This window comes from Ambystoma mexicanum, chromosome 8 (assembly GCF_040938575.1).
Source record: "Ambystoma mexicanum isolate Mex_15411 chromosome 8, UKY_AmexF1_1, whole genome shotgun sequence".
NCBI classification, from domain to species: domain Eukaryota; kingdom Metazoa; phylum Chordata; class Amphibia; order Caudata; family Ambystomatidae; genus Ambystoma; species Ambystoma mexicanum.
Window position 1 is genome coordinate 1,150,065,190 of NC_090929.1, and position 24,612 is coordinate 1,150,089,801.

Below are 24,612 nucleotides of genomic sequence, written 5' to 3' on the forward strand. Positions count from 1 at the left end.
GTGCAATCCCCCTCAGGATGCTGTTTTGGATGTTGCCTTGCGCTGGTGGCAAGCGATGGGGGACTACTGTTGTTTTGTGTCATGTGTTCTTGATTTTCATTTTGATGTATTGTACCTTCACATGCCTGTGCTGCATCAGTACGGCTATGGTGACATGCCGTACATGGATGCCCACTCACGGGGCGCTTTGAGCCCCTGCATGCATTTCTACGTTGGCATGCATGGGTGATTTGTAGATTTCACTGGTTGCATAGTGTGAGTACATTGCGCCTGCCAGGAGTTGTGCAATGTGGCCAGGGAGTGGAGTACAGGCACTCAGTGGGCCATTTACGGTTGGTTCACGATGCCGTATTTCTCGCCATGGCGGAATGGTACTTTACGACGTGCTTGATGGCGTTCAGTGCATGTCCGCTAGGGTCAGAATTCGCGTACCGTTGCGCCATGGCGGTGATTCCGGTTTTGCAAGGCGCGCGTGCGCGTACTTGGTGCAGTTAGCGTTGCCGTTCACTGCGGTGTCGCTAATGGCATCGTACTTTACGGTGACGGGTCATAATCGCAACGAGCGGTGTTCGATGGCGGTATTGCATTTCCGCCATCATTTTTCCATTTCCGCCAGGGTCGTAATGAGGCCCAAAGAGTGGTGCGCCACCAATTATCACTGCCCGAATGCCAGCAAGACGGAGATCCTCCTCATCGGCACACCTGCTCACCTCTTTCCCCTCGCTCTCTGGCCGGCCTCTCTGGGCCCTCTTCCTGCTTCCACATGTGAGGTTAAGAACCTCAGGGTTATCTTCGACTCCACACTCTTCTTCTCTCCTCACATCTCTGACGTCTCTAAGAAGTCAAATTACCAATTGCATCTCCTCAGAGGTAATCTTCATTTCCTCTCCTCTCCCCAGAAGCTCACTGTAGCCTGAGCTCTGGTTCTCTCTAGGCTTGACTACTGTAACGGCCTCCTTTTAAATCTGCCAACCTCTACTCTACATCCTCTGCAACGCATCCAAAACAGGACTGCAAGACTTGTCCTTGGTCTCAAGCCCAGGGATCGTATCTCTCCATCCCTGAAATCTCTCCATTGGCTCCCAGTGGCTGCAAGGATCAAGTTCAAAACCCTTTGCTTTGTCCACAAGGCCGTGTGGGGCCTGGGATCAAAATATCTCCAGCTTTCTCTTCCCTGCTGATCTCCTGTCTGTTACTTTACTGGTTACCTGGCTACCCTCTGAACCACGGGCCGAGGTCCCTGCCCTCCCAGTTGCACACCTGCACTGCCTCCTGGCAACCCTGCACTTGTGGGCTGTATCTGTAACCCTGCAGTCCCCCTACCTCCACTATCACTTGCTGTTCTGCACTTAACCTTGCACTGCCAAATGCTGGCCGCACTTCTTGTCGTTCGGTGTTTAGATCCTCTGTCCTACTTGCTCCTCCTCCCCCTTCCCACAGCACTTTTCCCCTTTCCTCTCCCCTGCCCGATCACAATGTTACTCGGCCTAGTAAGATCGATGTCTTGTCCTCCCTTGTTCCCCCTCTCCTGCCTCGTCGTGCCTTGAAACACTTGTGCATAGGTGCGCTATAAATAAAATATCATATCATATATAAAAGGGTTGGGCGGGGGTTGGGAATGATAAAATAATAGGGGAGGAGCAGAGTTTGGGGGGGCAACTCCCAAAAATAAAAATATAGTTTTCAATAGTTTTCTAGGCAATAATAGCCATCAATGAAAGAACATAGAACCATACAATCATTTGCTCTGTCCATCCCAATATTGATTTTATTCAGATTTTAGCTTTGTTTTTTGTTAGTTGATGGGGTAAATAGTAGTGCACCTTGTATGCTTCAATGTGTCCCTCTATACAGAACTTTCCACTGAGCTCTACTAAAAGATTTCTTTTTATTTTAGTATTTGGGTGATCCAGTCAGATGTCTTTCCAAATTGATTGTTTCTGCTGAGTTACACGCCATCACAGTCTCTTCTAAAAAAAGTGTGACACATTGGGGAAGACGTGATCATTTTGTGGAGTGTTCTGTTCTTTAAGTCAAACTAAGTAACTGCCAAGTGTGACGTATCCTACAAAATCCTCACAGAAACCCTACCTAAAGTCTCCTCCCAGGTGGCCAGGGGAAGACAGCCGCTACCTGATCCTAACCCTGGGGGTGGTATTAGCCGGCGGGATCACCTGGTAGGAAAAGGGCCCCAATGGAATAGGAGGGTTCCACTGGAAGAGACGCAGCATTTATCTTCTTCAGAAGAAGAACTTTCCATGTTGTGGGAGAGGCAGATACAAATCCTGTGGTGTTGGTGGGTGCAGGACCGAAGTACCCAGTTCCATTGTGTGTAAATCTACTTTCTTTGGATTTAGCAGAGAAACCTGAACGTATGTTAGCCGTAGGGAAGAGACACATATTTGATTTACTACAGCTCTTTCAGTCTGGTTGCCCCTGACCTGTGAGAGTGCGATAGGACTAAAGAGAGCTTTGTCGTAGTTGAGTTAGTGTTGATGTACTAATAGATTGGCCTGTGGTGACTGCCTGGGAGGCTTGTCTGTGTGGTGTAAGGTGGTCGGAGATCCTTGAGGGGAGTCAATTAGTGTGGGAAGGAAGGAGTTGGCGTTAAAATGTGAAAACAACCTACAACTCTCCACTCCTAACACTAATGAGTTGACAGGTGAAGGAAAGGGGTAGCCTGGCAGCTGCAGACATTCCCATGAGCAAGCTTCTAAGGGGTTACAGGAGGAAAGAACTTTTGGTTCTGAGGGTTGCTTGAAATCTGTGGACCACTGTCACCCATTGCACCGTCCTTGGCATGTTGGTTGGCAGGCTGAGAGATACCTCAAACCACATGCAAACATTCTCAGGTGCTATGCTTAGTGGCTTGCTGGGACGGTTTTCTGTCGAAGCAGGGCAAGGCGTTTGTCAAGAGTTTTTCAGACATTGGTTGGGGCATGTGCCAGAATCCTTACTATTTTCTCCCTGAGGTCTTCACTGCAGTTCCCCTCCCACAGCCCCAATCCCTTCTCAAAGAGTCTAAAAATCAAATGTCCACAAATGGCCTGGCCCGAATGACAACAGCTCAGCAGATTTAGGACAATCTGAGTTAGCATGATCATTTGTGTAGCATTCACTTCCACCTAGGTTAGTTTACCGTGATACAATTTAACTTTGTGTGGCCTGTGATGGACAAAGTGATGAACAGGACCTAAAACAGCTCCTGGAATCTCAAATTAAACAATGAGCAGAAACTATCTCTGGAGATCAAAGTGCCAATATGCATGGTGCAGCAAGTATATAACTTCTGCATGCGATACTCACAGTAACTTTGTTTCCAACTAACGACTCGTATTGCTTCTTCTAGACTATTTCGAATGCACCTCTTTATTAATTTCCAAACATACACAGTATATGTAACCCAGATACATTTTATGGCACCAGTTGGCACTAGGTTAAAAGTGCTCCGGGTAGCAGTTTCTTTCCAGTGGACCAGACTCTACAAAGCGACAGCAATGTTGATCCCTGCATGAAAAGGGGAACATGTGTATTGTTTTGCTATAATGCAATGGAGTATTCGCTATTTTCTAGTGAATAAATCATTTATACTGTAAATTTAGTTTTGTACTGCCACCATCCAATTTTGAAGTCCGTGATTCTTCCACGCTGAACCTTGAATGATCTAAAGCGGTTTCCTATTCAGAAGGTAATTGCAGTTTACCATGTCGTTTTATTATTTTCAGCGGACACTTTAACTAATGTGTTGACAAAAATCAATCGGATGGATATTGTGACCTTGTTGGAAGGGCCCATATTCGATTATGGAAACATCACAGGGACCAGAAGTTTTGCAGATGACAACAATGTTTTCCAAGACCCTGTGGATGGTAAATGCCTGATTTTATTACTTGCTGCTCTTGTCCTTTTTTTGTGGAAAAGATGTGTAAGAAATCTGTCTCTATTCTCAAAACACGGTTCTAAGTCACAGAAAAGGGATCAACAAACTTCTTGCCCTGTGAGCATATATTTCTTCTACAAAAAGAAAGTCTGATAGTCTATTGGGTGTCATCCAAACACTCTTCCCACATCAAAATGCATTCAATATCACAAAATTTTAATGATTAAGAATCAATACATTTCATAAAACAATCATAAAAATGATCAAAGTGCATAAGACATATACAATATGTTAAAACAACACAAGTAGGAACACCACGGATGAGTAATGTTATCACAGTTCTTTGAGGATCAAAATGATGTGTGTATGTATCACAACTTGATGCCTAAGCTTCACTACTCTCAGCCTATTTCATATTAGTGTATTTCAAAACAACCCGACTTGTTTCTGTCCTTGATATACACCCGCGATCGAGGACACAACTGCAGAGCCTAGCGGTACTGCGGTTGGGATTCCTTTGCCATCCTGTTGTGACTATTCATAGAGGTGAGTGGACAGGTTCCAGTTAGGAGTTTTTTTCAGAGTCCCCTCTTCAATCTCGAGGTTTTCTGATGAAAGGTGTTGTTCACCTTTTTTTACCCATACAGTGCTTGACTCAGAGAAGGGAGTGGAGCGGCTAAACCTACGTTTGTTCCCATATTGAATGCATTTTGATGTGGGAAGAGTGTTTGGATGACACCCAATAGACTATCACACTTTCTTTTTGTAGAAGAAGTGTAAGAAATGTGAACATTTGAACCACACTAGAAACAAAGAAAGGTAGTTATATCTACTGTGATTTGCAAATTTGGATTAGTTAACAGTCAACCGTTGGTGTGAACAAATAGCAATGATGCAGCATTTTAAAGAGTAGTGATAAACATTGCTTTCAGTAACAATATTTTTGTGAGTAATTTGAGCATAAAAATGTTTTGGTTTTTTTTATAATTGTTTTAAGCTCTTTTATCTTCATCTGAGATGAACACCTCTTTTAAGCGGGCTCATGGAATATGCTTCCTGTTAATTTCAATTAGAACAGTCATGCTTCTGGTATAGCAACCATATTGCAAATTTTAAGCATTTCCTTAAGATAATACTCTCTTGAGGAAGTTACACACGTGCTTTAGAAATTGTTCTATAATAATGGTGTCATTATATAGAGTGGGTAAGTATCTTGCTGTCTGTCTTTGCATGACTTGCATGAGTGGCCTCCCAACCATTTCTGGAAGGCCTTCTTTGGCATGGAATATAGGCTTTGGAAGTGTTTGTTACTGCAGTGTACAGGGTTCACAGCTTTAGCGTGTTTGAACTATCCTATTTTTTGGATCATTGCAAATGGCCATGAGGTATCTTATCAGCAAGTTATTTAGGACACCATAAACCCTATGTAAATCCTTTGTTTGTTTATAGCCTACACCCGCCGATTTGATGAACCTTAAATGCGTTTTGCTAATCTTAGAAATACACTAACAAATGTGTGGCAATAGCTAATAAACTATTCAGATAACTATTATCTCTATTATTTTACCTTTTTGGTCCTTGGCACTACTGTGTCTGTGTTCACCAAAACCTGGAGTTTTGTTATTGGTGTTTGTTTTAATTTTTTTTGAAGGAAAATGACTATTATGAATCAGTGATGTGAAATGTTTGATTTGCTTATAATTGTAACAGGTTTTTTTTTAAAACAGCTGCCTCATATTATTAGAATGGGGGTATTTTCAGAGAGCAGCTGCGATCTTTAGTAAATGTACATGAACACATTTAACAATTTAATTTGGGATTTTAACATTTTCATGTTGTGTTATTATATGGTCTGAATGTAATGTTATTTGACATCAATCAGGGCTTATAATTGGAGTCAAAGTTGCATGATTCATGCAATTCCATAATAAATCCACACAAAAAATTAAACAGCAAAATAGTGTAGTTCGAATTGCCACAGTTAAACTTGGTGAATTCCGGGAAAATTCTCTCTTCTCTTTCTATCCCAACTTCCACTGCATACTTCTCTGTAAATTGCCAAGAGTTTGTCTCTAGCTCAGTTGAAAAAGCAGGCAACAGAGGTGGAAGACGAGGGAGAAACATGCAAAGAAGGAAAGCAGGCAGACCAAGATGAAGAGCAAAAGAGTTAAAGAAAGAAGGAGGGAATGATTGGCAGAAGAGAGACAGAGAAGTGAGGGTTGGCAGAGTCCAATAAAGGAAAGGAAGACAGAAGAGTGAGTCAGGGAAGGTGATAGGGACAGAAAGAGACAGCGATATAGATTGGGAGGCTGGTAAGAGATAAGAGCATACACGACTGAGAGCTGGAGAAATGGGACTGAGCTGTAAAGGTGAAAAGCTGGTACAGGGGAGAAGTAGAGAAAAAGCAGTGAGAAGCTTGTGCTATTCGGTTTGAAACAGAATAGCACAAGGGAGAGACAAGGTGGGAGAGCAAATTATAGCATGGAGTAGAATAAAGAAGAAACATTTACAAAATGTATGCAAGAATATGAACAGAGGTAGTGGCAGAAACAGTGACAGGCAGATATCTCCAAAGATTGAAGAGAAAGTAGAAGTTTAAACCATGTGAAAATTGCAGTTAATGAAAGTTGCAATGTAAGCCTAAATGTGAGTCTCTTAAAAAAAGCCTACAATGCCCCCGCTCCCTGCATGCAAATAGTTTCCAGTCACACGAGTCTTACCCACTTGCAACCCATGCTGAATATCTGGCCTTGGTTTATGTTACATGCTGTGTGTAATGTTGCATGATGCATATGAACTGCTATGTATAGGTGTGGTTTCTTGCTTCTGGCCTCTTCTTTAAATCTGCCTAGTTTCTCCTTTCCTCACCAAGACCAGACCTCTTTTACCTTTCTCTCAACTGCATCAGGACAATCTTGCCTAGCCACAGATGGCCAACAGTTCCATTTATTGTGACCTCATTTAAGCAATGTTGACAGTACATTTCACTTTTTCCATTATATGTGTTTTGAAGTCTAATCCAAATGATTTTCATATGTTCTCATGCCTCATTCTTTTTCTCTTTATTTGATCAGTGTTTCTGAGTGTACCCATGTCACTGCGATCTCTACAGTCTCCAAGATCACCATCATCTCCTTATTTATCACAGTCTTCTCCTGCACATATGTTTGCAGCATCTGAAATCTTTATTTAGTTTCTTCCCTGTGGTGTGCGTGTGTGTGTCAAGAGTCCTCCTTTCCTTTAGATCATAGGCTATCCACTTTGAAAATCCTCAGTATTCTCTTCCAACTTAGATTATGCTGTATGCAATTTTATAAGTTATAAACAATTATATAATTATAACACATATGGACCATATGGTGTTTAAATTATTGCTTTATATCTTCTTGCTGCATATAATGTGGCTGTTATAACACAGAATACACACACATTTAGTTGGCAAATGTCTGCTTACCTATCACAAATTGAAATATATGTTTCCAAACAGCAGTGCAAGCATACAAATGCCTACTTTGTGTCCAGAGACAGCAAGCTGCTCTCTGTCTGTCATGTTTATGGACACTATAAACAGTTGTAAAAGATGTAGATACATAATAGTGAGTTATGCAGATATTATATTCCAGGAGACATATATTTGGGCATTAACATTTATCAGCATCTTGTGTAGCCTTTGTTAAGGCAGTATTTATTTTAATATGTAAATGGTAATAGAGGGCTTTACATTCTGACTGCATCTGATCGCACTTTTTCCATGTGTGTTGTAATTTTCTAATCGTTTTACATGCCTGCTTATTTGTTGCTCCATTATTCATCCCAGTCAGTCCATGTGTACTGTCTTCCGTAGGTTACAACTCCATCCAAGTGGAACTGGAAACTCCCACCGGGTTGCGTTTTGTGTCCCCCACCCCTTACCATCAAGATGATTTCTTTAGTGATGCCTCTAGCATAGAGTCACCTCTTAGAACTCCCAGTAGACTAAGTGATGTGCTAGTAACTTCACATGGGGTTGGAGATAGTACATCAATGGGACCTCCAGTGGTGACTGAAGAAGACACTTCACTGGAAGACAACAAACTTGATTCCTCTGTGCCTTATGAGGTGACAGCAAAAGCTGAGGTTATCTACCATATCCCATTGGCCGATGTGAACATTCACAGTGAATCCCAACAGCACAGTGACCATCACTGGTTAGAAAAATCTTTTAAATATTCCAATCAAAAGCAAAATGAAGAGCAAAATCAAACAGTGAGGACTGAACACTGGGAGAGAGGAAAGTCTGGTTCTGATGAGGAGATGACAGAGGAAAGGCTCAAAGCACTGTTTGTGGATATTCATCTGGATGAAGGAGATGAGTCTGAGGAGATGACTGAGGAAAAGGTGCAGGATGTCCTTAAACATTTTCAGCAGGCAGACCAGGAAATGTCTGTCATTGCAGGTTGGCAGAGTGAGGTATCGAGCATCCATGCTGAAACGGTAACACTGGAACGAAGTCTAAGTGCTGAGCTACGAGACCAAGCGGATCAAAGGTATATGTTAATTTTTAAACAAGTATACTCCTTATTTGTATAATGATAAAGCATTTAATGCCATAGACTAATATACAAAAGGTTTTATATGTACCTAGAGACAGGCATATTAGAATGTTGTTGTATTCATTGTTATTATAAGATGGCATGAGTTTGATGCATTCTAGATGCTTGTTTGCTTGCAGAGTGGACGTGGTAATTAGCTAAGAGAGGCTGCTAGCTTCAATAAATATGAAATGCATAAAAAATGTGAGTACTGAAAATATTCTGTCTAATTTATCATTGATTTGCAGTACAAAGCAAGCTTTCTTGTTTTGTAACTGAAACAAAACATGGTAGCTTCCACTTAGCAAATCAATCCACTTAGTGATTACAAATTATGACAACAGAAGCAAATCTGCACAGCACCTTGTGAATAAAGGCTGATTGCAGCCATTGAGTAACCAAAGATATTTATGAAAAATCTTGTAGTTTCGGAGAGGACCCAAATACTGAAGGAGCAAGTTTCACAAAGGTTGGTCTGACTGAGCCCAAACTACACAAGTGTTGGTGGCATTTGAGTATTATAATTTTAGATCATCTATATGACTCAACTCTGAAGCTAATGGGACAAACCTTGCTATGATATACTGGTAGATAAGGAACGTATTTCAACTGATATCCAGTTTTAATGTAGTAGAAACAATAGCTAATGTCATTAATTTCTCTGAAAAAATATAGTTGGGAAAACATTGTGCTTGGAATTATTGCCATTCGAATAAACTGTATTTCCTGCCCTTTCCAAACCCTTTCTACAGCAGTATGAATTGACATGCAAAGCTCAATTTCACATTATAAAAGAAAACGTATGTTTTTGATGGCCGAACTGCCATTAAGGGAAAAGGGGAAAGGCTGTTTTACTCTTGAACTTCAAAACTGCAGCCTATGAACCATGGCAGGTTTTGTATTACAAACACAAAGTATATGCCCAATCCCCTCTGCTGAGTTGAAAATACAACTGCAGAAGTATATTTGTAAAGCCAGACTGCTCCACAGTGGGCAGTGTCTGCGGTGCAGTTCGACATCATACATTTAGATCAGGGATTCCTACAGTGGATTGCTTTTATAGTACTACACTTTCATAAACTGAAGAATGGAAAGAAGAGAATGGTCCTGAAAATAATTGTAAAATATGTGGGGAAAAACAAGCACAGGGAAGCATTGGGGATGGGGATAATGGTGAATGGGGAGTGCCTGGTTAATGCATGGAATTGCTTTTTTTCTTTACAGAAGTGTTCAACTTGCATGTATTAATACTTATACAAAGTTGTGCATATGTCTTATAAAGTGTAGGGCTGTGATATCTTCCCAAAACATAAATTGCACAAGGTTTTTTCAAATTAAATAGACTACAAATATATTGTCATATGTAACCAGTTCACCTGTTATGTGGCTATGTTTCCATCCTTATCAGTTAGATATTATCAACTAGGATTTCTTCATTTTTGGTGCCCGGTGCTATAGATACCTAAAAGCATCAACATAAATATATATTTGCAGGAAATGGATGTCCACACAGAGAGCAATTTCATGCTTAGTGGCTTTGAGGAGCAGGTAAATGGATTTTCTATAATGGTACAAAGTGGAGGATTGATGGAGAGGACGATCAACTAATCACTATGTTTTAGAAACTACCATATTATCATAGGTTTGCTAAATTATGACCTCCTCAAGGTGTAATTAGCATTTCACAATTATAAGTGCTCCTTGCTCCGATGCTTCTCAGAAAAAAAGTGAAAATTTTTCTTAATTTTTCAATTCTTGCCACTAGCAGAATTAACATTTTCCACCTTTAACCTCTGTGACGATTCATCGGGTATCGCCACTTCTCCCCAGGGGTGGTGTCCTTTGCCATGAGGCTAGGGAGGTACGGCAGCTACCTAATAAGTCCCCCTATGGGTGGTTTAATGTTGGAGCACCTCATTGGGAGGCACTCCCCCACCTTTCCTGGTACAAGGACGTCCACCTGGGGTACAGGCCGTTGAACAACGTCATACCCAAACATTCCCTAGCACCCCCCCCCCCAATTCCAAACCTTTTCCTTAAGAGTAGACCAATGTACTACTGAAGTACATGGGATACAGCGAAAACAGAAAGTACTAGGACGAATAAGATCACAGAAGACATGAAGATTACTGACTGTGCTAGTACTGTTACGAGGTGGCCCCGTGGAGGCATAAAGATCAAGGTGTTAAAAGAAACAAAGGACTTTAACAATCCGCCAGGGAGGGACTGGCAACAATATATAAGAAGAGACAATGGACTAAAGAAGCTGTAATGCTTTCCCTGGCAGGTGTCATCCCTAGGGTCTTGCTGGCCTGGAGAGTGGTTTGGGTGTTCTCTCTTGGTTCAGGGTTTTTAATTTTCTTGTGCCATAAAATGGTATTCTCATCTCCTTTGAATACCATGATGTTGTCACTCGTGTGGGAGGACATTGAGGCTCGAGGCTCCTGAATTTTAGGGTTTTCTACATGTAAAGGCAAGAAACCTTTCAAAGATGCTAGGGTTTAGGGAATGTTGGTATTCCCCCACAAGGACTCCCTCTCGGCCTGATGGTAATCAGCTTCCCCTTTGAGGGATAGCATTTATTTTCTGTGGTCCCACTCTTCGCAGGTTGTTTCTCAGGGTGACTTCTTCTCTATGGATCTGACTGGACACAAACTCCCGCAGGCTTTCATATATCAGATGTCTCATTACCTCACCCCTTTCAATCTTTAATGGGCTTGACGAGAAGTTCAAGTGAGCAGACTCATTTTCACTCTCTCCTTCTCCCAGCTTTCCAAGAAGGTTTAATATAGATGACAAAATTAGGGGGAAGTTCTACCCATAGATCTCAAGGAACCACATAATCTCTTGAACAAAAAAGACTGTTCCCCTCTACTGCCTTCCGTACTGGAAGAATAGCCTGTCAGGTTAAGGGATGAAATATGACTCCTATTCTAGTGCTCGAGATTTCAGTAACTGCGCTAGCTGCCATAGAAAGGTTGGGAGCTTTATAAATAAGATTGGAAATTCTGGTGTCCCCCGGTTTGTGTCAACCAGGCCAGATCCCACAACTGACGCCATATGTAAGGGTGCAGAAGTAAGACTCTGACATGGAGGGCCATAGTGATTAGCAGAAACCTTTATTCAAATGAGAAAATGGAACTAAAACCCTAATAACTTTTGTCAGTGTCAGAATGTCCAAAAGCAAATTCCCAATGTCCAATGTCATAATCCTAACTCTGTCCCTCTCACGCTAGGTTTAATCTAAATGAAAAGAAAAACTAAATGAAAAGATGGTCTTTCTAGCCCAAAGGGAGTGACTTCCTTCCCCTGGACAAAAAGCCAGTTCTGGAATCTTAAGTTCCTCAAGTGTTGGGTATTCTCTCCATTCCCTAGTTGGCCCTTCTCAGGCATCTTCTCTGTCTCTGGGTCCCTGACCCTGATTGGGAAACCTGGTTCCTTTTCACCAGGCACAGTCGAAAAGATGAGGAGTTTGGATGTGTCTCCAAACGGTGGTGGGTCCCTGACCCTGGTGGGCAGGGCTAGTTTCATCCTGCCAGACACTGCAATGAAGATGCGTAGCTTGGATGCTCTCACAAGCTGTGGTGGGTCCCTGACCTGGTTGGCATATCTTGTTTCCTCCTATCAGGTACTGCGACGAAGAGTAGTAGCTTGGATGCACTTCCAAGCTGTGGTGTCACATACAGACTTGGTTTACCCCCTGCCAAGTACTGCTTAAATGTATATCACTCTCACAATTCTCTTTGTGGGACCCTGATTTCACACACAGGCTTGATTTGATATAGGTGTGGGTCCCAGACACGCCTGGTGAGTTTTCATCAGTATCACGCCAAACTTGTTTCACTGTCCTGCCAAATGTTATTATCTCATTTTAGTTTTCTAAATGTCTTTTGACTTCCATCAGGGTGCCAGACCGAATCATATGACGTTTTTTGGTTACTTGCCCCCACAAGTTGTCTCTGCCACTCTACAGGTGCCCCAGCAAACTTCTTAGGTTTAAGTGTAAGGGATAGAAGCAGGCTTTTGGACAAGGGCGGATTATCATTTGACGGACATTCTGACATTTCCTTGTTTTCCTAGGTTGAGACCGGGAAAGCCCTCGTAGATACAGGGAAAGTTAGGTTTGTGGGTGGGGGGTCCATCAGCATACCTTATTTTGTGGTCCGTGTTGGTCTTGAGTCGTGAGGTGCGCATGCCGTCTCGGTAGGGCTTCCCCTGCTTCCCTTTCTCATCTCTGGCTGCTGGCAGCTCATTTGCTGTGCCTGCTTCTTCCATGCCGGCATGGGACCGTTCCTCCATGGGTGCTGACCCTCGTGGATGTCGTGGTTGCAGCGCTGTCCCTGCACACCGGACCAGCTTGCCAATGGCTTCCTTCTTTCTCAGCTCTCCGGTCTGTCTCTCTCCTTCCCTAAATGTACTCACTCTCACTGTTCGTCCAGGGTGGGCTTGATACTTTGTCACGTTGTTCTTCGCTTTCAACTTGATTCTTTCCAATCGGCTATCAAGAACCACTAGAATGGGCAAAGTGGTTCTGGGAGGTACTCTGTACTGCTCCGCACCTCCTCGTCACAGTACCGATCGTGTTAAGATGTTGTGACTCACTAGAGATTTCCATGGTCTCAGTACTCTGTACTTCTGGCTTACTACAGAAGTACATAGGATAGGAAGGTAGGGGTGAAGAGGGAGGAGGTGAAGGAGAGGTGGGGTTGTTATGGGGATACTGCATTCTCCCAATATGGTCATCACTGGTCCCATAGGAGGTTTCCCCTCCCATGAGATCTACCGGCTGAGTACCACCGCGCAGGGGGACTATCAGGTAGCGGCCTCACCTCCCTGGCCTCATGAGAAGGGGCTCCCCCTATGGAAGCAGTGACGACAACCTGGAATTCGTCACAGGAGGTACACGAGACCAGGAGGGGGCACAGGTGTGGAAGAAAGGCAGGCTTGAACGGCTCTCCCGTGGCCAAGTAGTAGCAACTAAACTATTGGGAAGAGTGGAGTGAGCATCCAAGGAGAATCTCCTCCTCGCAGTGACAGCATTAAAACCGCTGACCACCAGAGACAGGTCAGGGATCCTAATAGTATTTAATTAAGCATCTGAGGAGAACTTCCTCGCAACAGTGGCAGTCATAAGCCCACTGACCCAACAGAAGCTAAAAAGTGCAACAGAGGAAGGTTTCCCCATTACAGTGGCAGGCATAATACCGCTGACCCTAGTTGGAAGACAGAGTACCACAGAGAAGTGTTTCCTCGCCACAGTGGCAGTCCTAAAGCCACTTACCAAAACTCCAACCACGCGTATAAGAATGCATCAGAGGAGTATCTCCACTTTACAGTGGAAGTCAAAAGACCACTTACTGAATCTCAAGGGAACTGTTCATGTGGAATAATATCCCTTACTAAGAAGGCATTGGAAGAGGAGGCCGGACCAAGGAAGGCTTTGGGGGGCCTAGTGAAGAAAGCTCAGCAGGAGCTACAAGGGTTAGGGAGACAGCTCTTTGATAAGAGAAGAAAAAGCAGGAGAAGTGATGCATTCTCCTGGACCTTTACCTTACCGAGTACCAGGAGAAGGGAGGCATTCTCCTGATGGAAGATCTTTGTTATTTAGAACATCTTGGGTTTAAGTGTAAGGGATAGAAGCAGGGTTTTTGACGAGGACGGATTATCATTTGACGGACATTCTGGCATTTCCTTATTTTCCTAGGTAGAGGCAGGGAAAGCCCTCATAGAGACAGAGAAAGTTAGGTTTTGTGGTTTTAAAATAAGTCTATAATGCAAACATGACATCTTGTCGAACTTCCTCTTTAACACACACCACATAAAATGTAACCATGAATAACTGAAATGAACAGTCACTTTAATCCTAATTTGTGTGCTGGGAATTTGTATTTTAAAGTCTAAACCTGTGTCCATTAATTATGGATGACTAATCTGTCTTTATTAGTATTTATAGGGGAAACCAACCAGTTGCCAAATGGTGTTTATTCAAACTGTCCTCTCTCTCTCCCTCTGCACCAATAATTTACAAAACATTATTGGGCATGTCTCTAGTTATGTCCCATTTAACCACCTAATGGAAGAAACACCTGAGAACCTAAGACTTAATCCTACACTAAAGAAATACATTCACTGGTTTTGGGATTTGTTTACACCACTCCAAATCACTTAAAGATTTTGCATTCGAATGAAATTGTTTCAGCCAAGTTTAGTGAGGGCCCAACTATTTAGATCTTTAGAAAGAAGGCATGAAAACAGAAAACACGCCGAATTTCAAATGTTTATGCAAAATGGAACATTAGCCCCTTGATGGAGGATCCAGCTAATTGGGTGGCCAGGAACGCGGCAATCCCAGCCTCCGTTCCATGCCGCCTGACAATCAGTTCCCCAGGCAGCCATCCGCCCCCCACCCTCAGTCTCCTTTTTTTTTTCCAGCCCACCCCACCTTACCTCATTTCAGCAGGGCTGTGAGTGCTGCAGCTGCTGCCTCCTCTCTGCTCCCGACAGCTGCCATGGAAAGGCAAGATGGGCTCCATACAGAGCCCCGCTTCCCTTTCCATGGCAGCCATCTTTAAACAGTCTTTTCATTCCGCTGAATGGGACGCTGCGAGGCACCCTTTTCATAGAATAAAAATACTTTCAATTAACCCCGTCCCAGCCCATGCTAAGCACCTGTTCCAGCCCCTGAAACTGGTGCTTAACGCCACAAAACAACCAATGTTGCTTTTATTTATTTTTAATGTGCTGTTAGCTCCATTCTGTATTACACAAGCAAAACAATTGGTGCTAAGAAAATGTACCTGATGCAAACCTTAGTGAATCTGGCCTCAGAAATACTTTTAAGCCAACTCTACTTGATGCCATCTTTATGTGCCTTTTCCAATGTTATTAAATGTCTATCCCACATTCGAATTTTCCCCTGGATATAAATGTAACAAAACTGATCTGAAACTAGGATTTCTGCAGGGTTTTAAAAGTTATTCTGAAAATATAGAACACATCATGTTAGATTTGCATGCAGTGAAAAATGTGAATGTTTCTTTGTTCCAGGACAGATATAACAATGCTGAAGACTAAGCACTTTGAAAAGAATGTAATACAAAAACAGAGTCTAAACTTCCTTTCTTAGGGAAAATCTTCGGAAAATAAATTGAGCCACAAATCCAAGAAGAACTCACAACTTGCTAGTTACCTATGAATCTAGTTTCAGGATGCAATGTGGCATGGACTGATCAGATGACCAGGTGCTAAATGAAGGCAATATCTGCATTCTGGTAAACCTTGCTCTCTCAGCCATGATTGATACTGTTGATCATAAGGCATCGCGCACAACACTAGCCATTCACATGAGTATTAACTGAGCTGTACAGTACTAAACTATTCTCTTCCTTTCTTATGCAAACTATTCAGTGTATATAAATAGGATCCTTCAGATCGCATGCTCTACCACTGACCACTGAAATACCTTAAGGGTGGTCTTTATCACATCACATTATATCTTAGTTAACGAGATGGACTGGGTGATAGCAATTCATTGATACACAGAGGACACCCAGTTGTACCTGAGAATCTCTTCTTCCACCAGCGGCATTAGTATACTGAAGTTCTAGACCACCATCAAAACATATTCTCAACTAAACTTAATCCTTCCAAGAACAAACCCCTACACTTTTCTGGGATTCTCCTCTGTCCCCTCACCTTGACCTCTCTATCTTCACACCCCCAAGGTATACAACATAATAGAACAAGAGAAAGGCCCTATCGATTTCTTCTTCCACCAACCCCCATCATAATATTGTGATTTCACACTCCACTCACATTTAATCCGGCACATCCTTAAAGTGTCTTTGCCTTATACCCCCCTCTCCCACCACATATGTTGGAAGGAATAAAGCCTATAATTTTCCAGAAGACTCAACTAAGTATTCAAGTACTGGGCCTCTCTCACTTCAGTTGAGGCAAGAGCATGGTAGATGGCCTGCATAAAACCACCTACAAAGCTATCCTCCAGGCCGTAGCCTAACTATTGCGATTGTCAAAAGTGATGGTTGGCCAGTGATTGACTGAATCATAATCATTTGCAATTGTGCAGGCAACTTCCATTGGTATTCAGTCGGCTGTCCCATTACAGAAGGGAAAAACCATAGAAAAGCCAGACTTGTTCCTAAGCCAAAAGGAGCAGTGCAGGTGAACTACCAAGAGATACCGGTTGTGCACAGGTCCCAAGCAACCTCAACATGTTTCAGCTTCCCATTGGTGGCATTTCCATTGGTTACTTTCATATGGTTGGCCCTATTCTGTAATGGCTCCAAAGTGTTAAATGTAAGGGAATAGAAGCTACCCACAGGAATGACCAGTGAGTGATTATAGTTAATTCAGAGCTTTACAGACATAACATTTTGGTGTGTGTGTGTATAGCAGCTTACCTAGCACCCAAGAAACTTTATCGCATTTCACAATGTATAATTTACCTAAAGACTCCTTCTAAAAGCAAAGATTCTGTCAGCGGGTGCTCCAGGTATGCCAGCTGTCGTACCTGCATGTCATAGTGGCTCAACACAAGAATAAAATCCCACTGAAAATAGTAGTCCCGAAGGGTAAAACATGTTAAAAAACAACCACGCTTTTACCTGGGAATATAGCAGAACTCCAAAACTCGGGTGCTTTTGAAACCTATATTATAAAACTTTCTTCTTTAAAAAAAAAAAAGCCAGAGAATCTCTTCCCTTAACCCTTTCCAAGCCTCTGTGAAATTGATATCTTCCTGTTTGGTTCTTGGTTCTTGGTTCTCTAATGTCTTGTGCCTTCTGTGTGTACTTCTGTCCGATGCTCTACTGCCCACTTGGGGGGGCATTTAAGAACACAAATAAGATTAATATGTAAATGTGTTCATTGCAGAATTTATCTGAGAAAGATGACCCGGTTACGTTCCATTAAATGTTTGCAGCAGGGAATTAAATTGGTCAATCACAAAAACATTCTAAAAAGATAGTTGATGTAGAGTCTCATCCTAGAAGAAAATGCTTCAAGATAATGTGGGGCTTTGGTTTTATATTGTACTCGTTCATCCCTTCCCCATTCCCCATACGTTTTGGACATCATAAGGAATGGCGACGGGACTGGAGCCTTTTGCCAAGTAGCATCAATAGAGTTTTTTGGTAGCACCAGCATGGGCATGTGACTACCATGCCCCTGTGTGAAACCTACCCCGCCCAACCACCAGTCCTTTTCTCTGTGTCTGATGGGAGAGAGCCAACCACCTTCGCTGCGACTCGTTGCGCTCAAATTGGTTTTACTGCTGCATCCCAACCCAATGGGTTCAGGCAATGTGTGGATTGCCATGAGAGTGTCTCCTCCGCCGACACGCACTTTCACTACCTAACCTGCTTGGGTAGGTCATACGCATGACAATCCTGCAATGCATGTCCAGCTCTATCCTGACACACACCTCTTTGACGGTTCTCACATTGCGAGTTGGACTTCGGTGAACCTCCCCACGGGACATTCAGGACTTTGTGACAAAGAAATTTTAAAAAGGGTATGTTCACTTTTATTTATGAGGTCACCTTGTGCTGCTGATGCCCTCCAAAGGCTCACGCAACGCAAGAGGGTCATACAGACACTACATCCCCAACCCGTGCAAGTGGGGCATAACAGACTCAGATGCGAACTTTCCCACCATTGCCCATGGGTCATCGGTTCTTGAAGGAGGGCACTCCTAACTGTACCAGCATGCCAGTACACTGAGGCCTTGCCACCAAGCACGCTCACGTAAGGGGAAACTGCTCCTTACCACCCAAGCTCAACTGTCGCATACTGTGCAGAATTTTGTACAGGAGCGAAAATAGGCACTCTTCTGGCCACTGTGTCTGCTTGCATGGGCCACAGTGCAAGCGGAATTACATCCCTTTGCTTGGCCTGAGCCCATGCTCCATCTCCACAGCCTTCTAAGAGAGCACTAAACTGCATAAAAGAAGAGCAGGCACATACATAGATCAAGAGTGTGCATGCTCTGGAGCACTGCGAGTAAGCCTCAGAGAGACAGTGAGTGGGTTAGCAGAACTGCTAGGTGTGTTCACTGCACTTTTCTCTGTACCGATGCCAACAACCAACACAGGTCTCCACAACTGAGTCGCAAGGATGGGGGAGGCATGCCACAGGCATGTCTCATCCGTGTAAGGCTCTGCACTGGACACGGAAGGTGAACCTCCAACCATTTCGCCTCCTGTGGCTGTGAAAGCAACTGCCCAATTATCCACACCACAAACCACAATACCCATGACTGCACCCTTGCATGGTCCAATCGCCAGAATTTCTATTTTGTCTCCATTGAGTTTCAGCCAGTTATTGTTCATTCATTCAGCCACTAGAATAAATAAGACTAGCCAATGGGCGAACATAAGCATTATAAAGCAAAGGAGAGATTGCAGACCCTTGAGGAACCCCACAAGTGTGAGTAGAAGGAGAAGACCTAAAAGGGGGGCGTCTGAGATTGATCCAACAAAGAAGACTTATGCCAACAGAGCACTGTGCTGTAGACTCCAATCTCACCAAGACAGCAGCACAGGATGGAGTGGTCGATGTTGTCAAAAGCTGCAGATGGGTCCTGGAGAATCAAAAACCCAGCCGAGTCAAGAACTCAACCCCACCATGGTCCAACATCCTGGCGAGGTCATAAATGACTGACACTAGCACAGATTATGCGCCCATAGATGGGCGAGCACCAGATTGTCAAGGTTCCAAGACGCTTCTTCCAGGAAGTCTCTTCACTGAGGGGTAACTATAGCTTCTAAAACTTTCATGAGAAACATAAGAAGGGAAATGGAATGAACATTTGCTGGAAGGGCAGGCTCTAACATAGGCTTTTTCAGAATAGGCGTTACAATAGCACGTTTAAGAAGTGAACAAATTAACCCATAAGTGCGAGAGTGGTTTAAAGCTGATGTAAGAATTGGAGCTAGGTCCACACAGATATTCTTCAGAACTTTCAGTGGAATGGGATCAAGAGTAGTACTGGATCTCACCCAGTTTAGCACAGTTTGGACCTGCTCCTGAGTGGCTAGACGAAAATTTGAAAAAGAAGCTTCAATACAAGAGGATGTCACAGTACTCAAAGTAGGAGTAACTGCTGGACCCGTAACAGAAGCAGAGATATTGTTCCGAATATTAGCAATCTTTTGAAAAAACAAATTTGAACCGTATTCACAAAGATCCTGAGAGGAAGGAATTGATGTGGATACTAGACTGGGAGAAGAAATCTTCCTGACCACTGAACAGCTCTTTTGGCCCCTGAAATTCTATTTGTACAGTAGACCGCTTTAGCCTCTTTAATCCCCTTATGATAATTAAGGATTTCAGCTACAAGTTTCAAAGGAGCCAACTCATCAGCCACCAGAGTAAAGTGCAGCCAACGAATCAAAATCTGAAACCAGAGAAGACTGCTCATAATGTTCACAAATGCGAGTAGAGTTAATGGACGCGCCAACTGGTTTGTCTAGCAACTGTCAACATTTGAAGAAGGAATACCGTAAATGTCACGATCAATTGGTCTGACCAAGCCACAGGCAAAGTTGGATGGGTCCTCAAAACATTGGTATCTGCAAAAATCGGATTCAGGGTCTGTCCTTTAACATGAGTAGGGACATGAACATGTTGCACGAGATGGACTCTGTGAGGCGAGGCTTGTGGCAGCCTATCTGCTAGAATGTGTGGCAGGGCATGTGGACACAGCAGCTAGGGTTATGTGCATGAGGCTGACTTGCACAGAAGGGCCTGACTGAAAAGTACCAAACTGCTACTAGACGTTCAAGAAAAGGTCAGGGCTCTACCTTTTGATTGCCTCATATTATTCCATGCACGCATGGAGGAGGAGTTAGCCAAAAAGAAATCCCACACATAGCAAAAAAAATCTGTCAGCTTTTTCAGTTCTCCACCTCTGGTTATGGTACAACAGAGGGGGCAACGGTCTTCAGCAGGTTTCAGGGGTTTTCTGTCCCGCACTTAAGACCAAGGTAGGCAGAGCCAGAACACTGGCCTTCAGTCGAGAAAAAGGCTACAGAACGGCAAAACATTATTAGCCACTGCTTCTAGCCAGGCTAAAAAGCCAATGTTTGACTTTACGCAGGCCCAGCAGCACTTGACGCTGGTAGGCAGATATTCCTCCACTTCATTGTGTAGGGAAATATCATCAGACTGTGGACCTTGGCGGTAGTAAGATGTGGCTTCTGTGATAAACCAAAGGGTGTCTCCCCTGCTAGTCCCCAGGGAGCGCTCTCTCTCAAGTGGCCAGGGTACGGCTATCAGCTTTGGCTCCAGACCCTGGGGTGTACCAGTGCGGGTTGATCACCTGGGTGAGGGGTCTTCCGGGAGTAGGGGTGAGATGACCGATGGTGGGACACGGTATTCCTGTCATGATCACTGCTTCCAAGGAGCCAGGACCAGCCCAACGTCCTTGGAAGCAGGCCCCTAATCCTAAGCCTAGGCACCAGCCGGTCTCTACTGGGACCTTTTGGACCTTGTCCTGGCGCCGGTGGCACCAGGCTCATCAAAGCCATCGGTCCCGGCACTGGAAGCGCCGGGCTCATAATATGTGAGAAGATGCTTGGGTGGACTTACCTGCAGCAGACCATGCTGCTTACTTACCAGCTACATAGGAATCCTCTGTAAGCCGGAACTATTTTCTTACCTGGGTGGGGCAAGCTCCACGCCCTGGATACAACACTGGAACTCTTCTGGAACAGGAACTCTTTTCTTACCTAGGCGGGGCCGTGGAAGAAGACGCCTCATCACTCCTAGGCTATTTAAACCACACCCGATTGATGAAACGTGCTTTGCGTTATTCTGCATCTGCAGCAGAACGCTCACCGAGTCTGTTCCAGCTTTTCTTCTTCCGATCCTGTACCTGCAAGAACAATACTTACCATTCCAGTATCTAGTCTTCAGCAGCGCCTGTAAAAGACAAGAAACAACAGGTTAGCACGACGACTTCACATGCAACGCATTCCTTACCTGGTCCATCGGCAGCGACCATTTCTTCACGCTGCACCTCCGCCTGTGGAGACAAAAGCATAGTTATTACTTACCGGCAATCCGCGAATTCCAGATGTTTTCAACACTGCAACCCAGCATCGGAAAGACAAAAGAAGAGTCATTAGACAGGCATTTACTTACGCCCATCGCGCTCTCCACAATAGAGCGCCTGCAACTACTCCGGCGTTTTCCAGCACCTCTTCAGCACGAACTCACAGCTGTGAAGGAAAGAGACAGTTAAAGCGCTTGCATTTCCAAGCGCTTCTTTCCAAGGCTCTGGCTCCAGCTTTGGCTCTCTTCATTCCATCTTCTAACGCTAGAGCCCTGCAAAACAAATAGAAGAAAGCATTATTCCGAGCCCTGTTCAATACTTACGTGTCCACGCACCTAAAGACTATATGGACCAAAAGGTGTCCGGAAACTCACTGCTCGTGCTGTTAACGGCGGTTGCGATCCTCTGATGTTAAGAGGCCTACGTTTCACCCAGTGAAGGAACTGGCAACGGCGCCCAGCATTCACCTATCTAAGGTGAGCACGTTGACCTGGGGGCTCTACGGAGAAGCTTAGTCGAGAGAGAGAGAGAGAGAGAGAGAGAGAGAGAGAGAGAGAGAGAGAGAGAGAGAGAGAGAGAGAGAAGGACACTCAATGGCCCAGATCTTTAACCGCATATATTCTTTCATCTGCAGAAATCTCACCCTTCGAGTTCGACACACAGTGCGAAGAGGTTCAGCCCCAGAAGCCAATCGAGTCCTGCACATCACTTTTCGAGTCACAGACTCCTTCCTGCCTAGACCAGCGCCTCCGTGGGAATCAGGTGAGCGTTACAGAACGCGAAGCCCACCACAAAACTCCTACCCAGGCGCAATGGAAACCTCGGACAAGACCAACTGGCCCGATTGCTTGGGGAACTAAGAGCAGAGGTACATGCAGCTCGTCAGGAAACAAACTCTTTGAGAAGAGAGCTGATAATATCCAAGGAGCGAACGGAGGACCTCGCTAGGCAATTACTACAAACGCAGGCAGGACAGACTCCTTTGCCCGCTCCAGGGGTAAGTTACCCTTCAGCATCCTCAAATCCAGTGCAAATCAATCTACCCGGTAATGTGCCTTTGGCTCCACCCGAACGCTTTTCTGGTGACCCAAAGAAATTTGCAGTGTTTATCAACCAGTGCCGCCTACACTTCTTATGTCGCCCAGCTGCCTTTCCAACAGACCAGAGCAAGCTGGCTTTTGTGCTTTCTTATCTCAGTGGCAGTGCCGCAGATTGGTCGATCCCTTTGGTCACTCAGGATGATCCGGTCCTTCACGATTTTCAGGCCTTCCAGTCCAGCATGGAGAAACTGTTCGCAAGACATGCCCAGGGGCAGGCCTTGGACAATGAACTACTTTCGTTACGACAGGGTAATCAAGACCTCTTGACTTATATTGCCTCATTCAATAGACTTATAGTGGAAACTCAATGGCCGGAGGATAAAAGAATAACGCTTTTCTATAGAGGCCTGTGTGGAGAGCTCAAGGATGTGTTAGCTCAAATTGTGAATCCTCCACAAGAATGCTCAGACTATATTGACTTAGTTGTCCAATTAGACCACCGATTACAGAACAGGAAGGCTGATCGTTCCAAATTTGATACCCAAGTATTTTCTAAACCACAGACCTCTACTAGGGGAGCCAACACCGTGGAACCCATGCAACTAGGGGGCATGAAAGGACCTTTAACTCAAAAGGAGCGGGAAAGAAGAAGACAGCTGCAATTATGCCTCTATTGCGGAAACTCGGGGCACTTTCTTCGAGACTGCCCAGTGAAACCAGCTAAGAAGGCTGTAGGAACCGCAGATACCTGTACCCAAAATTCTGAGCAGGGAAACGACCTAGCCCGACAAGTGTAGAGGTCCTCTTGCCGAGCGTTAAAATCTGTCCCGTGACCTCGCATTTCGTGGTGCCTATGGTCCTCAGCCCAGAACGTCCGGATCGTTTGCATGCAATTGAAGCTTACATCGACAGCGGAGCAATCGGTAATTATGTGGACCGTGAAATGGTATCAAGGATGAATCTACCTCTTGTCCCTAAGGCAGTAAAAGACGTCATTACTACAGTGGATGGCACGGAGATAGCCTCCGGACCAGTAACGCATGCCACCCAAGAAGTGACGTTAGTGAGCCAAGATGGACACCGGGAGAAAATCGTGTTCGATGTGATCAAGGCCCCTCAGTTCCAGATCATTCTGGGAATTCCTTGGTTAGAGAAGCACAATCCTCAGATCGATTGGCGAGCAAAGACGGTTCAGTTTCCAGAATGTTTTACCACTTGTGATCCTCGGCCTGATGTTTCACTAGCAGCGATCTCTTCCGAGGTTCCCAAATTACCTCCCGAATACCAGGAATTCCAAGACGTCTTTCGGAAGGACCAAGCTAACACCCTGCCTCCTCATAGGTCCTACGACTGTCAAATAGACCTGATACCCGGAACAACTCCTCCTTGCAGTAGGATTTATGCCCTCACCGAGCCAGAGAATCTTCACCTCAGACAATATCTGGACCAATACCTAGCTAACGGGTTTATCCGTCCTTCAAAATCTCCAGCTTCCTCGGCTTTGTTCTTCGTTCCGAAAAAGGAAGGAGACCTTAGGACTTGCATAGATTACCGCGCCCTGAATCAAATCACCGTTAAAAACAGATACCCGTTACCTTTGATCCCTGAACTCCTGGACCAAGTCAAAGACGCATGTATTTATACAAAGTTGGATCTCAGAGGAGCCTACCACTTGGTACGAATAAAAGAGGGTGATGAATGGAAGACGGCATTCCGCACCAAGTATGGGCTGTTCGAATATCAAGTGATGCCCTTTGGACTTTGTAACGCTCCTGCCGCTTTCCAGTATTTTATGAACAATGTCCTTAGAGAAATCATAGATGTGTGTGTTGTTGTCTACATTGATGACATCCTCGTCTATTCATCATCTGAAGAGGAACACCAGAGACACGTCAAAGAGGTTCTCGAGAGATTGCGTCAACATAACCTATTTGCTAAGCTTGAAAAATGCGTTTTCAACGTAACTGAAGTTGAGTTCCTGGGATTCATATTGTCACCTGACAGAGTCCATATGGATTCAAAGAAAGTCGATGCAATCATTAA

The 24,612-nt window shown here is 44.2% G+C and overlaps 1 protein-coding gene across 8 annotated transcripts in view; it reads left to right on the plus strand.

Annotated features, from left to right (window-relative positions):
• Nucleotides 1–24,612, plus strand: part of ANK3 (ankyrin 3) — a 2,768,233-nt gene that overhangs the window by 2,585,908 nt on the left and 157,713 nt on the right. For 6 of the 8 annotated variants that reach the window (XM_069611216.1, XM_069611217.1, XM_069611211.1 and 3 more), the window contains 2 exons: nt 3,726–3,869; nt 7,725–8,406. In XM_069611216.1, the coding sequence (XP_069467317.1) occupies nt 3,726–3,869; nt 7,725–8,406 (826 nt within the window). The remainder of the gene's footprint in view (nt 1–3,725; nt 3,870–7,724; nt 8,407–24,612) is intronic. The other 2 variants (XM_069611214.1, XM_069611215.1) reach the window with 1 other exon arrangement.